Here is a 15511-nt window from a genome sequence, read left to right on the forward strand (position 1 = left end):
AGCTGCAGACTTGGTTGAATCGCAGGCAAGTTGCGCAATTTTGCGCTCATCTCGGGAATTAAGTGCTCGTTTTCGCCCTTTAAATGCTTTCCATATGCCTCTGGATCTTTCAAATCTATCAATCAATCAGTTCTTGAGCTGCGTTTCATCTCTGGAAATATTTCTGTTAGTGGAACAAGTCTACTTTTTGACGTTCCAATAAGCTTAATATAGTAGCTTATCCCATTTTTGCTTAATTTAATTCTTAGTTTTTATTTAATGAACATAAAACCTAGAAAATCGATGTGCGCGTAATTCTATGACCATGTGACTGCAAATTTCGCATGTCTTCTAATGCACAGTTATCGTTTCGAATATCAATAAACTATGAACAGATGTTTTTCGAACTACACTCAACCTATGATAAAAAAAAAAACGGTTTTGGCAATAAATAATAAATAAATACCGTTTTTTATTTTATCAAAAAAAATATATAAAAAGGGTGCGTCTAACCGTTAGCCATAGTGGTTTATGGTCTAACCCAAGGCCAGAAGTCTGAGATCGTCATATACGAAACACTTTCCCATTTTGTCTCAATTCAATTTATTAATTTGAATGATATAACTTATAACAAAATAGATTCAACATAAGAATTAAAACGACATTAGTCAATAGCACTTTACCAACTACATAATTACACCTTAACACAAACTGATCATTTCATAAGTGGCTTCAAGGGATAAAATGAGTTTCCTAGATACCTAGATACAAGGCACAAGGCAAACACATAATAGTGATTAAAGAAAACGATTTCTTTTTACTCTAATCAGGTTCTAGCTGATTAGACTGCCGTTCTCGAGGAGGGTCTTCTCATTCAGGTGTCCGAGTTGCAAGAGCGCCACCAATGCGGCGCCCTGCTCGGCTTGCTTCTTGTTCTTTTCCCAGAAGCTGCTGCTAAAGCGCTGTCCATCATAGCTGCAGATGGATCGGAAGAGCTTGTCACACTGATGCGTCTCGTAGCTAGGCGCCTGCTTGCCCAGTTTGCCCGCCAGCACATAGAGCACCATCTTTGGCAGCTGGGTGTCTGCAAGGGGACAGAGAGATAGACTCGGATGTTCCGTTGAAATGGTAGTGGGAATACTCACCACTTGGGTAGGTGGAACGGAGGAACGCCATGTTGCGGCAAATGACGCCCTCGTACTCGTCCGCTAAATCCTCGGACCGCTCTAGTTTTTGCCTCTTAGCCAGACATTCTGTTAGTATCACATTGGCTCTTCCGCCATTGCCGTGCTCCTTAAGCTCCTGCTGCTTGCGCCTGCAGTAATCACCCAGGCCCCATATCTCGCATATCTGTTGCAGCGTCTGGCATTGCAGGAATCTCTTGCCGCGCGGCGTTTCCTGCAGCTCTTTGAGGATGCTTTGCACGCAATACTTTGAATTGTGCGGTGCATTATCATAATCAACGCATAACTTCAGATATTTACAGATCACCTCATCAATTGGCAAAATGCCCTGCTTCCGAAATATGGACACATTGAGCTGGGCAGCGCGGGCTACCATGACGCTATCGGCGCCGCACTCCTCCTGGAATTTTAGCAGATCCTCGTACGTGTGCATACTCCGGGACCCACCATTGGCTATAATAGGAATGTCTACGGCACTTGCAACAGCTCGCAAAACATCGGGATGCGGATGATGCTGCGGTCGCTCGTCTCGCGTTCGTGCATGGATGCCGATAGCGGCTATGCCCGTCGCTGCCAGCTCTTGCACCAGTTTGATGGTCTCCAAGGTATCCGGCAGTATCCGAATTTTGCAGGTGATGGGTATGTCCAAGTGCGTTGTGAGCGTTCGCAGAATATGAGCAGCTTTCTCTGGATCAGAAAGCAGTGCTGCTCCCATGCCTCCCTTAATGGAAAACTCCTTGGGGCAGCCCATATTAATGTCGAGGCCAGCAATATCATTCTGTACCAGTTTGCCTACGGCGAGGGCTCGTGCTGCATCGCTAGTGCCTAACTGAAGCACTACTCTAGATGTTTCTCGGGAACACGTGCGAAACACGATTGTGCCGTCAGAGGGATCCACGAAATCAATCGTATTTAAGGCGGCTAAGAGATTGGGCAATTTCTGTTATTATTTATATTCTGTTTAATAAATAAAGCAACTTACGATTTGGGCGACGTAAACTTTTGATCAACTTCAGATCGACGAGCTCCTCCGTGTAAACGATGTCGGCGCCCATTTCGAGGGCTAGTAGCCGCATGGGTAGCGTGCCCACTCGCACCATTGGTGCCATAATTATTTTGTTTCTGTAGTCGAGGCGCGGCTGTTTCCTCATTTTAGGTCTTGGAAAATTGCTGAGAAACGATAACCATTTAAAGCGAGACATCCAGACGGCACAGAAACGCAATATGCAATCGATACGTGCTAGACCCCCATATGTTTTCAGAGTTGCATTGGCAGCTATAAAAGTAAAGAAGTGACAAAACAAAACAAAGCAATCGATATTGAGACCTTTGCCTATTTGCAGCCCTGTTACTGTTTTTGTTGTATCAGTTGTATATATAGGATCCAAACCGTGTCTCGGTATTGTTGTCAAAATTCAATAGTAAATTAACAGATTAAACGCGTAAAGGAAATTTCTTATATTGATCAGAAATCTTACCAAATTTAATGCCAGCACGCTTAAAATATTCATCAACTAATTGGCGCTACGGCAGCACGAAAACCACCTCGTCCAGCAGATACCAAAGAGGAATCAGCGTTAGCCTTTAATTGAATTAGCGCCGTTCAGTGGTGCGCCTTTTAATTTTCCCACACACAGGTCAGTACCAACTTTAGCCCTGAAAACGTGATCAACTTGACCATCTTATTTGTATATATTAATTTCCACTCAACAGGACTAGTTAAAGAACGACTTACGGCGCAATAGCGGTCAAGGCAACATCTGCTTGGCTCCAGCTACTCCAGCACTCGAGTACTGAAGCCAATATAGGGTGTGTGATCCATTTGCATTGTCTGCTGAGCAAGGCCCAAGTTGTCTTTTAGCGCCAGCGCGCGCTATGCCAAAGATTCGTCTGGATACGATAAAGCGCTTCCACGGTGACTTAGACGAACCAACGATACGGTGAGAGATTAAAGTACAGCACCACACGATTGAGGAACATCATGTCCCTGCTGGCCCTCGGCGGCGGAGGCGGCGGCACCGAAGACGGCAGCTCCAGCGATACCGAACCCGATGCACTCATTGATTTTACGACTATGCTAATGGAGCGGAAACATGAGTGCACTGGGGGTTGGTTTAGCTGCGGAAGCAAGCTGCAGTCCCAGGCCCACGAGGACCACGGCTACTACCTTGGACAGTATGTGCTGGGCGTACTCGATTTTAGCTCGCAATATGGTATTGATTACAGCATATCCTACACGGCGTCTAATGTGATTGGCAGGCCAGCCAAATTTCCTGCCTACGGTGACTACCCAGAGACCTTTACAATGGTGAGCTGAGATTGTTGATTGGCATGTTAATTCTTCTGTTTCGCATTCGTTTTTACGAATCAAAATTGACATGAAAACATTTCCTGGGCAGGCTACAAATATTAGTTAAAATGCTTAAATATGTTTGAAAGAATAGAAAATATCTTCAAAAGCAATTTTATATGTAATTATGATGCGATATGTAAGTATGATATAAGTACAGGTTTCTGTCCGTATTAAGAAAATTCTTTCGTAAGATCTTTAGTATATTCCACTCAATGTGTAGCCTATATTCGTTCAACAGAAATAAATAGATTAGCGCCTATTCAGTTGATGGGAAATAAAATTACGAGAAGGAAGAAAATGCATTCTATAGTAGCTCCGGTATTGTTCGAGAAGTCTACATATATCGACTTTAATTTCCATTAATTCATTGTACTTGCTCTTTGTCTTACTTCCGTGTGCAGCGTACCTACGGTGATTGGTGGCAGCAAGCGCCATCGGCCACCCAAGAGATTCAGGCACAGAATTTGCCAGCTCTGCCCACACATGATTTTATTGGTAAGTATAGCACTTGCAGTTAACCTGACGAGCTGACGAGTTTGATCGAGTGGTTGCACGGCTTGCCATGCAGTTGTTTATTTTGAAAAGTTTGTGGTGCCAACGGAGGTCGCCATCTTCGAGACATTCAATCCGGGCGGCGTCGTGCGAATCTGGGCCTACAGCATCACCAAGCGTTGGAGCTGTCTGTGGGAGGCCACAGGGAGCGATTTGAATCATGTACCACGCGATTCGCGCCGCTTTGCACCGCCTCTAAGAAAAACTAATATAATTACCAAGTAAGCTTGCGTCAGTCACAGCTGTGTATATGCTCTGCTAACAATCATTTGCTTCTTTCAATGCAGAACGTTGCGCATTGAGTTTAATCACAGTCGACTAAATTACTACACCGAGATAGATGCCATTATGCTGTGCGGTAGAACGGTTCCAATGCGCTGCATGCACCAGCTGCTTTCGCCCGCTGGCAAGCGGCTCGCTAACACTAGAGAGGAGAGTGGAAATGGGCCCATCAGTTGCAAGTTGCGCACGCTGAAGTTCCAGCCCAGCTGCCAGGGGAACGATGCTGTCAAGCTTCACGAGTTTATTAACAACGACCTGAGCAAGTTCTTGATGGACAGCCGCGTGGAGTCTGAGCAACAAAAGAACAACAGCACGACACGAATCTGTCTAACGGATCTGCCGGTTGGCCAACCAATTTGTTTTACCAGCTCCGCACTTCATCTCATGTGTAAAGTCTTTCTCGTAGTGTGAAATCCTGTTGAAAATACTCAGCTACCTGGACCTAAAGTCGCTCTTTCGCATGGGTCAAGTGTCGCGCTTGTTCTACGATATTTCCACCCAACCGCTGCTCTATTGTGACCTCAGCCTAAAGGCCTATTGGCAACTGGCTGACTCCGAGCTGCTGTGTACGCTGGCGCGACGGGCGACGATGTTACGAAAACTGGACTTGTCATGGTGCGGCGGGTTCGGAGAAATTTCGCCCACAGAGTTCAAAAAGTGATTAGGCTTCAACACCTAAATGACTTGCCAATGATTACTTACAAAGCACTTTCCCTTGCATTTCCTCAACAGATTTCTAACCCAACGTGGTGACAATCTCACCCATTTGCGCCTTAACTCGTGCAAGTTTCTCAATGCCACCTGCATTGAGACAGTTGGTATAGTCTGTGATAATCTGATAGGCAAGTCAGCTGCATTTGCTCTTCTTCTTGCTCTACTAAACATTTATTTTGGTCCCTCTTATTCACAGAATTGAGCCTACGAAACTGCACGACGAACCCGCCGCTACTCAATTTTTCCTGCTTGGCCAATCTGAAGAATCTGGAGCGGCTCGATCTCTTTCAAACTGCCTTTGAGTCGGAGCTATTATTAAGCATGCTAGAAAGCAATCGAAAATTAAAGCATTTGAATCTTGGTGGGCTTTCATTCATCGCATTGTCATGAAAAGACTGTAGTTGTACTCAAACCTGTTCCTTTCGACAGCCTTCTGTGGTGTTTCGGTAAACATGGACAATGTCGCAACCCATCTGGGCACATACAACACCCAACTCGTGTCACTGGACATGTGGAAAGCACACTTTTTGTCCGCGCGGGGACTGCAATCGCTGTCTCGCTGCCAACAGCTAGAGGAATTGGATCTGGGCTGGTGGTAAGTAGTCACAAAGTCTCACTGATGCTGTCGGTATTCATAATCGAATTCCGTCTGTTGCAGCATGCGAGAAGCCACTTTGGGCGATAGCCTATACCAGCTGCTCTATAACTGCCCCAAACTGAAGAAACTCTTTCTGTCGGCAATGCGAGGCATCACAGAGCGTGATCTCATGCATATCGCAACACTGGGCAAAAATCTAGAGCAGTTGGATTTGATGGGCATACTTAACATAACCCACGAGCGCGTTTATGAGTAAGTCTCCCAGAATCTGCTGTAGAACTGTAGAACTTTGTTAGTTGTCTCTGCTAACAATTAATAATTCGGCTTTCAGCATTCTGGTGCATTGTTCCAAGCTAAAACTGTTGGATTTGTGCTTTTGTGACAACTTCATGGATAGTGATGTAGGTCAGCGTTTGATACTTCATTGAGCTCATCTAATCATTTTGGCTCTATTGCAGTTCGATTTAATTGCGGATTGGTCAAGACTCTTTAATGTGGATATTAAAAATAGCCGCATCTACAACTCCAGCTAGTTTTAATTGAATGGCATACCGCATGCTATATAGAGTAAGCGACAGTGTAGCTAATTTATATTATCTATGTGTAAAGCGTTTGCGCCAGCCTGTTTATAGTAACAGATGACGATTGTTGTTGTTGGGACGTAGTAATAAATTTGATAAAAAAAGACATTTCAGCTGATTGTCAATACGATCCATCTGGGCTTGTCTCAAGTTGTATTCCATCTGATCTAGCTAGATACAACAGGGATCCTGGTAGTCATCGGCACGGAATGCAGCTGCTTCGGTTGTCATCGGATCTGCATGGCACAAGGAAGAAGCAACGCATGTTGCACGTGTACTACGTTAAATTTGAATTTTATTCAAGTTGCCAATTAGCCCTGCCAACGCCGGGTAATGTCTTCCACTTATATTATTATAAATAACAATATATACAAAAAAATATATTTTCATTCTTAACAAAATCTGAGTTAGCGAGTTTACAATTAGGCCTTTGATGGATCCTCAGCTCTGCTGGCTATGGGCTCAACTTCTGGCACTTGCTCAACCCCATTCGTTGCTGGAGCTATGTCGGCGGATTGTTCGATGATGGGGGCCGTCTTCTCGCTTTCGACGGCGGCTGGCTTCTTGGGCGCCGGCTTGGCGTCGCCGCGTCCGAATATGGCCTTCTCAATGCCCAGAATGGGGGCCTCGAAGGCGAGCGTCGCAAAGATGGAGAGTGTGAGTGTGATGCCGAAGTCGTGCCACCAACGCAAAATCTGCAAGCATACGGACATTAGACATCAAGAGACCAAAATGCAATGTGAGCTTACCGCATCGTAGTCCGAGAAGTGGGTATCCGTTTGGAGCCGGGCGGCGTTCACGAGCTGCACGATTCTGTGTATCACGTACATGCAGTAGCAGAGCCGACTGAAGCCCGTGAAGAAGCCCCACGAGAGGAAGTCGTTGATGAGCCCGCCATGACCATTGTAGCAGGCCCACACGATCCAGCCGATGGCCAAGGCCCAGGAGCTGCGGCTGAGCGGCTCGAACAGGGCGCCCTCAATGAGCGGGGAGTCGGGCGTGTCGGGCAGGATTCGCCAGAAGGGACCCCACATATCCGCCAGCATCGTGCCAAAGGCCAGCACCCAGCCAGTGATCACCCAGTGCCTGGCCAGCGGGATCTGTCGTCCGCGATTGCGCGTGAACAGGAAGTAGCCGAAGATGACGCCGATCAGCCAAGTCGGAATGCGCGTATGCGTCGGATAGTAGGTCAAGCGCTGCCGCAGATCCACATGATCGTCCTGCACGCGGAACAGCGTGAAGTCGTTGTGCAGGAATGTCGCCACCGTGCAGCCCAGACAGAGTATGCCGAATATTCCAATGGGTATCAGCGCCTTCTTGCCCCACTTATAGAGCGGTATAAGGAACAGCGGCGAGAGGAAGTACAACTGGGTGTCTACAGCCAGGTACCACGACTGCGAGACGCACTGTAGTCAAAAAGTGGAAAGTTTTACCTCTAAATACTAATTCGAACAAGTAAGCTTGCTCTAGTCGAGACTGCCCAACTAGGAGGAGGTAATCTAAACCTACAATGTAACACTATATATTTATATAGACTCTCATAATCAAACTTCTAAATTGTGATAACTACATTTCCAGCTGTATATTTGCAAAGAACAGGCCTCGAATATTAGAATTCCTATTTCTGGGAATTCTCGGAAAGGCAAGGTGTTTTTAAAAATTACGAAGTCTTTGAAATTTTTACACGGACCCATGTACATAGTAGATTTGAAATCCTTAGCTCTTATGGCATACCAATCCCGCTTAAAAAACCTACTGAAATTGTAGATTTTTACGATAGTAAGCAAATGGGAGCAGCTATCAAGTAAATGAAGTGGACTCGCATTGCGTAAGGCATAGGCGAGTATACGTGTACAATTTGACGTCTCTGTCTAGTGGGGTTTACGAGATATTTGCGTTTATGCCGCAGGACAGGCAGACATGGATAGATAGATTCGGCTTGTCTATATATAGAATCTGCCACGCCTCCTCCTGCCTGTTACATGCACTTTCATACGCACAATATTTTCAATGGGTATAAAAAGAAAATGCTTGCACTTACGATGCTGTACGGGAAGGCATAGTTCTGCACGTAGAGCAGTGTGGCCCACCAGGTATCCGCACAGCGCTGATCCTGGGTACCCAGCTTGAACCACATGGGTCCGGCGCCGGAGTAGCGATATAGCGACATGATATAGAGGACGACCACAGCGACGACCGGCGTCAGGCGGATGTAGCGATGGAAGTACATCATCGGAATATTCAGCTTGCCCTTGGTGCGCTCCATCTCCCGGAAGGCGCCCCAGCACATCAGCAGGCCGGACATGAAGAAGAACGTGTCCACGCAGAGCGAGCCGTTCTGCACGAGCATCGAGTAGGGCGTCTGAACCCACGTGTAGAACTTGTTGCGGTTGATGTGCGGCAGGTCGTAGAACGTCATGTAGCCGTGGCCGAACACCACCCACATCATGCTGAAGCAGCGCAGTCCGTTCAGGCAGTGGATCACATTCGGATTGTTCACCTTCTTGACCGTGAAAATCTTTGGGGCATTGTGCAGCACCGAGAAAGCCAAGAAGAGCGGTCTCTTGGGCGCTGCAAACATGAAAGGAATTCGTTTCTTTTAGACTCTACAGCATTTCGGATCGGATGCCAGACCTACCGCCCTTTCGGGTCTGCACAAAGTCGTAAACGCTGCTGGCCAGCAGGAAGAATATGATCAGCGAGAAGAAAACGCTGCGCAAACAGAAATAACAAATTATTTGTAAAGTTTGAGATCTGGATCCCTAAGCCATTGGCCTCACTCACATGGCAAATATGTCCACCCCGCGGAGCTCGACGGGCGCATTGTATTTGCACCACTTCTGCTGGACCATCGGAAAGCTAAGATCGATGACATCGTTGCCATAGAGGTGTGCAATCGCGTACTTCAGCAGGGCGTCGGTTTTCTCCGCGCTGCAGGTGCTCGGCACACAGACGCCCAGCTCAAAAATCTCCGGATCCGTTTGCTTGTAGTTGATGCGGGAGAACTCCTCATGCCGGCGCTTCACCTTGCTGTAGAACTGGGTGATGTTCAGCCGTGCCAGGCAGTACTGCCCATTGAGCTCACTGCCGTAGGTGGCTGTGGCTGCGACGCACTCCTCGTACTGGCCCATGCTGATCAGATGGCCCCAGAAGAAGCCCATGGGCAGGCGACCCCAAGTGTCCGGAACTGCAAGTGTCGCAAAGGCAAATAATATAATCAGCTAAAGTGCCAAAGGGTTCGCTTATTATAAATTAATATTCATTTACTATTGCATTGCAAAGGCCATTGAATGAGAATTACTTTGAAGCTGATAAAATAGATAATACTCATAACTGGATAATTTTAGAAAAAACAAGAAAGCTCCACTCGAGATTGATCCCATTGACCCTTTGAGGAGCTGATATTACAATAACCCTGATTCCATTTGCCAAAGCAGAAGTCTCTACCTAAAGACCTAAATATCTTTTAATAAATATCTTTTAATAATTTAGTATGAGGGGGTGGATTATATAAAAAATCAAAATTTTTAAAATACATATGGAATTCATATTTGAAATTTGTAGAATCTACCTTAAAAGATGTAGGGAATATAATTTTATTACCGATTTTTGATAAGGCGATAATGGATAATCAAATAACAGGAGCAGTTACCGATCTTAGGATATCCGTATGTGTGCGTGTATACACAAGCCTACTGAAAATATCAATCTCTAGCTCTCATATCTTCTGAGATCTACGCGTTAATACATACAGACCGACGGACAATGCTAAATCGCTATCTGCCACGCCTCCTTCTGCCTGTTATACGCTGATTTCCTATTTTCTATGTGTCCAAGGTATAAAAAAAAAAAAAAATCGCGTTCCACAAATATAAATGGAAAGGTATTTAATCTACGGCGGGGCAAAAGATAACATTTTTCCCCACTTTCTTGCTAGATCTACACCAGTAATTAATGGCACTTCTGATAGGCTTCTGTATGTGGCGCATTGGTGAAAGGGCATGTTATTTTTAGATCAGGCTATTCTCGAAGTGTGGGGGGGGCGCAAAAAACTCCGACGTTACTGGAGAAGCGCTTATCAGATGCGATTGGCTGTGTACAGGGTGTCCACTTAAATAGCGCTCTGATATCTATCGATCGTTGATCATCAATTGACGAACTGCTCGCCCTGAGCATTGCCATTCACATTACTGCTCGCTTAATCATGATTTATGATTGTTTGTCGCTTTGTAGTGGCAGCTGAAATCTTGCATCATAATAGAATTACCGCAATCTAATCGTCTATCAGAATGTACACGAGTGCATATGGCCAATCAATTTAGATTCCAAATTTGATTTACGATAGAGCATAAATCGTTTGCACTGACTTATGAATGGAAAAATATATTACAAAATACAAAATACTTGCGAAAAGCCAAGCAGGAAGTTATTCTCAATCGATCTCTCGATTGCTCCAGTAATTATTTGCATTGACAACTGAGTGGATAATGGGACTGAATGAATAATGTGTATACCTATATAACTAATTAAGTAGCGCCCTGAATGTGTACTATCCACTTTATTGAAAGTTCAAGAAAGAACAGATTATAAATAAAGAAAATGAGAAAAAAATATGTGTTTAAAAAAAATTTTAAAATTTCATTTACATACAACATCTTGAATTATTGACAATATTACTGCCCCAGTTTCAGCTAGCCTAGTCTTAAACTCAACCTACGGATATTAAATAATACTATTTATATATTTAGGAACATCATGTTAAATATTATATTTATCATCATGCATACTACATAGGGAATTTGAACTTAATATTACGGGAACATTCACTTTTGTTTCATTTTTTCACTTTAGATCTCTCATTATACCCTGTCTATACCTTGAACCTATCAGAATGGAAATCGGACAGCAAAGGTGCGCCCCTAGCTAGAAGGGCTAAATAGGTTTCTTTTAGTGGCGTGCTGTATGAATGAGGATTGCAAGCCTTTAATGGGCAACACTTAAACAAAAAAATTCGTTTACAACACACAATAAAATACATATAAAGTGTATGTATATACATCTAAATAAACTTGTTGAATAAGTCATAAATCACTCTTAGTTCCACTTTATTCAAGTTTTAAAAACTTTAAACATTTCGAGTCGTAATATTTCACGAGGAGCGCGACTTGATAAACACATTCGAAGATCGTAAATTTGTTTCTTTTTGAATGTATAGGAAATCGATATTCATACATACATGTATAACTCATCACATTTTTAAGCTTGAAATCACTTCACAAAAATTTAATGCAAAATAAAAAATAAAAAACTAAATAAATGAATGTTTCATTCAAATCATGAGCAGACTCAAGATCTGTCCTTCGATTGTATCCATTGCGTGGCACTAGAGTAGAGTAAATTTGTGTATCGCTTACATTCGAGTGCCCACTCCTCCATGTTGTGGATGGCGTCCCGTATGCGCGCCACATCCCTGTCGCACAGGGCGTCGTCGTAGGTGCCCCGCGGCTCGCTACTCCGGGCGAGCTGAATGCCCGTGCTATTGGCTACGGCCGCCTGTTGCGAGGCCAAGTCGAAGAACTGAAAGGCCAGGCTGCTCTCCATGGGCGTCGAGTGTCCGGTCAGCAAGTTTTTCTCACTGTTCGCGTAAGCTGCGTTCGCATTGGCCAGCAGCAGCAACGCCGCCGCCAGCAGACCCAGCTTATGGGGCTGCGCCATAATTCATGTGCCTGCGGCTCCTTCTTTTGTTAATCCTGATGCGCGTAAGACCGAGCTGCTCGCCAGCTAATTAAGGATGCGTACGATTTTGAGCGTGCGGCTAACTAATTCTATTGCCAATCGATAGAATCGCTTTTATAGCCCAAAGTGTCCACTTCAGGCGACGTGAACGTCGTCGTCGTCGTCGTCGTCGTCTTCACCGTCGTCGGGGGTAGTAGGAGTTGGCGCGATGACTAAACGCTTTCGCCCCTGAAATTTATAAATACTTTTTCAAATATGTACACAGATACAGTTGCTGGCTAAAACGAAAGCTGATAAGCAACTCTATAATCAATTGCTTATCTCTCCGGCAAGCTGAGCGCTCGCTTGGTAGCCAGAGCAGCGCGGATTTGGCTGGGATTTGTCGCTTGTGCTCGCCCTCGCACTCGCACGCTCCACAGGTGTAAATTATGTCAAAGCAGCCTTTAAAACTGTACAGATAACCCGTTTAGGATTTATAGCCGAACATGGCTAACTTGCTGGAAAGCCCGAAAAAAAGAAACAAAAACAGACTAAGCCAAACAATTGAACTTTGATTGCCGTGTGAGGTGGGCAAGGCGTGAGTAAACCTCTCTTAGCTCCTGCCTCTAGTGCCAGTTACCCTTTGATCACAGCATTATCAATATTGTCCGCGAAATGCGTGGGCAATTCAGTAATCTCCTCACATTGAGGGCCAAATACTACACACATGACATTACTAAATCAAACACTTCACATATGAAATGTGGGCCTGGCCATAACTATGTACATAACTCTCGACACCTACCCTGAGCTGAACTAGTATTTCGAAGTTCAGAAACCAAATCAGTATGGAAGTGAACTCAGCTCGGACTACAAAGCATACTTAGTATGTATCTAAAGTAATAATCGGGATTTTATCTAAAATACGGTTAGCGCGATTTTAATTCTATGCCCCTCAAATATAAAATGCTTGGGTATATCGGTTTCCTCTATAGTATATGGCAAACCACATAAAGTACATAAATACATATGTTCTTAATCAGGGCAACGAGTCCTAGTCCCAGCCGTATGCATCCGTCTGTCCAAGGATGCAGAGAATGTATCAATTCTTAATATGTATGTATGTATGTAGTTATTTCAGTATGTATTTTATAAATATATCTTTTAGAGAGAAATATATTTAATTTCTATATATGTAAAAATAAATATAAATAAAATAAATTTATACTTATAACAAATATTTAGATTTAATATATTTCAGATTGTACGTAAATACATTATTATATTAAGTCTTGACCTAAGCTACGCTTTGCATGAAAATGGAGAAATTGAAATACAATACTGCATAGCGGGTGGGAAGCTTCCTAAAATCTGACAAACGTTTTGGTATATAAACTCTCTTTAACACATATAATAATTTATTATCATATCTATAAAGTGACTCAGATGAAGCGAGCAAAATCTAGAAACGCGTAAATGAGCTAAGCAGCGCGGACGGGCGGAAACTGTATTAAAAGCGATTTTATGTTGATATCCATCAGAAGTATAAATACTTTATAGATTGTTTATTATTTACCTTTATAGTTATATTACTATTTGCCCTGACAACTGCAATTGGGTCAAAGTATAATCAAAACGCATTCATATCTTGGATTAATTCTAAATTCCTTAGATATGTAACATAATAATCGGGAGCAGACTCTGACTTTATATGTAGATCTTTTGAAATAACTAAGCTAAGAATTAACTAGTTCAACCATATGCATAGCGACTGTTGACCTTATCACTAATAGGGTTTTACGATCCACAAACGGAAACTTTTGTCGAAGAGAAATACGCTTTATTGTTTCGCTGGCGTAATAAATTAATAAAACGAAAATAACAGATTAAATATAGTGCGGCCATATGACATATGACATACAAATGAATCTATAGCAGAGCTTTTTCAACAAGATTATTGTAAATTCGAACGGCTTGAAAATGTCTATGTACATATACATATTCGATTTGGCAGATATGAGAATATAAATTTATTTTTGAGCAGATTCGTGAGCTGCTCTGATGTAACCGCAGCAAATTGTTTCAGAAATACGGACCTATCTCAAACTTTGTGATCCGCCGGCATAGAAACAGCGAAAGTGAGGGCCGACTGCCATGTGGATAGACTCAGAGATACCACGCAAATGGCAATCAATTGAGAAGGGGTAGAGTTATTAACGTATTTCTTGTACTTTAAGCGTTGTAGATAGCGAACCGTCTAGACTGGAATGTTTTTTTTTAGAAGAGAAATATTAGACCCGTTCCAAATAATTAGAGGGTATGATAACTTATCAATAATTCGCTTGCATCATTTCATCGTAGACGAACAGTCGTCTTTTAAAATTTATGATGACAAGAACTATAAAAGAGTATGATAGCCAAAATGGGTTATTAAAAAAATAAACATCATTCTCTCAGCTGAGCTTTACAATCCGATTATCTAGCTAATATAATATATTGAAATAGAAATTCAGGTTATACCTATACAAGAGCTATAGCTTTCACCTATAATTTTATCCTAGTTCCGTCTTGGGCTTGAATCATTAATATAAGACTACATGCTCGATCCGCTGCGAATTTTTACTATTTAGATGTTTGCAATGTTCAGGCCAATCCCTAGTCGGGCACTACGTCGTTTTGAATTATTAGTGTTTACAAGATTTCCTCATAGGGTTGGACTATGCATAGTAATACCAAGGTGGGGTATACACTTCAGGCTGACGGCTTATTGCCAATTTACTTCAGATTTAGGGGCACGTCCGCAATCGATTGCCATAAATAGTCAATACATGGCGTGGGAACGATGAAAGCCTATTTCTGGCCTACAGAGGGTTTCGTGTGCTTTAATCTTTAGCCCTAATCTTATCAATGCCATTGCTCCCGCACGAGTCTAACAGTCGATCCCGAAGTTTAGAGAGTATATTGGTTACTGGCATGTCCGTAGATCTCCCACATGAAGTTCTTAGGATTCCGATGACTTCCCGGTTCCGGAAACTCCACATTCTGTCACTTCAATGTGTCAGCGTAACTGCAACTGTGTTGGAATAGCTGGTGAGGCGGGGGTACGGGTGCGGGTGCGGGTGATTGTAATAGCTGGCTGCATACACCATATGACGCTCCATCTGCAGACTAGCTAACCAATCTCTAGAAGTATATTATGTGTGTGTGTATGCGTATATGTATGCGTGTGTGAGTACCTAGGCCACACTGATCTGGCCAGCTCTGCTCTGTATTGCTCCGTGCTGCTCTGCTCTGGCTCTCTGCAAATCTGCACTGCGCTGCTGCACTCTACTCTCTGCTCTCTGCTCTGCTCTGCTCTCTACTGTTATGTTCTTTCTCTACTGCTCTGCTCTAAAGCTGAAACAGATTTAGCTTTTCCCAATTCTATTTACCATGTCCTGAGTAAGTAGGGATACATATGTTTTTTTTTTTTTTTTTTGGTCAATCCTCTAAAAGGATCCTAATTTAAGAGCTTAGCCCCAGAGACTAACTGTGGAATTTTCTACTTCAATTT

General features: G+C 43.4%; 3 protein-coding genes across 3 annotated transcripts; 1 reads left to right on the forward strand and 2 right to left on the reverse strand.

The window, feature by feature from the left end:
• Nucleotides 1-565: 565 nt before the first annotated feature.
• Nucleotides 566-2434, reverse strand: Dus2 (Dihydrouridine synthase 2). Its single transcript, XM_018109150.3, has 3 exons — nucleotides 2146-2434; nucleotides 1125-2084; nucleotides 566-1063 (listed from the first exon to the last, which is right to left on the reverse strand). Exons 1-3 carry the CDS (start codon nucleotides 2363-2365, stop codon nucleotides 813-815), a joined length of 1431 nt encoding a protein of 476 aa, XP_017964639.1. The 5' UTR covers nucleotides 2366-2434; the 3' UTR covers nucleotides 566-812.
• Nucleotides 2435-2475: 41 nt separating this feature from the next.
• On the forward strand, nucleotides 2476-6250 carry Fbxl4 (F box and leucine-rich-repeat gene 4). The gene is made up of 12 exons (XM_018109146.3): nucleotides 2476-2800; nucleotides 2877-3471; nucleotides 3918-4011; nucleotides 4085-4289; nucleotides 4356-4692; nucleotides 4757-5007; nucleotides 5083-5192; nucleotides 5261-5425; nucleotides 5494-5659; nucleotides 5723-5914; nucleotides 5994-6063; nucleotides 6121-6250. Exons 2-12 carry the CDS (start codon nucleotides 3145-3147, stop codon nucleotides 6193-6195), a joined length of 1992 nt encoding a protein of 663 aa, XP_017964635.1. The 5' UTR covers nucleotides 2476-2800; nucleotides 2877-3144; the 3' UTR covers nucleotides 6196-6250.
• A 268-nt stretch (nucleotides 6251-6518) lies between these two features.
• LOC108656838 (nose resistant to fluoxetine protein 6) lies at nucleotides 6519-12193 on the reverse strand. Its single transcript, XM_018109145.3, has 6 exons — nucleotides 11658-12193; nucleotides 9028-9430; nucleotides 8882-8955; nucleotides 8285-8814; nucleotides 6993-7649; nucleotides 6519-6938 (listed from the first exon to the last, which is right to left on the reverse strand). Exons 1-6 carry the CDS (start codon nucleotides 11956-11958, stop codon nucleotides 6666-6668), a joined length of 2238 nt encoding a protein of 745 aa, XP_017964634.1. The 5' UTR covers nucleotides 11959-12193; the 3' UTR covers nucleotides 6519-6665.
• Nucleotides 12194-15511: the final 3318 nt, after the last annotated feature.

The sequence above is a fragment of the Drosophila navojoa genome, chromosome X (assembly GCF_054131105.1).
Source record: "Drosophila navojoa isolate 15081-1374.11 chromosome X, UAZ_NAV_1.0, whole genome shotgun sequence".
Taxonomy (NCBI): domain Eukaryota; kingdom Metazoa; phylum Arthropoda; class Insecta; order Diptera; family Drosophilidae; genus Drosophila; species Drosophila navojoa.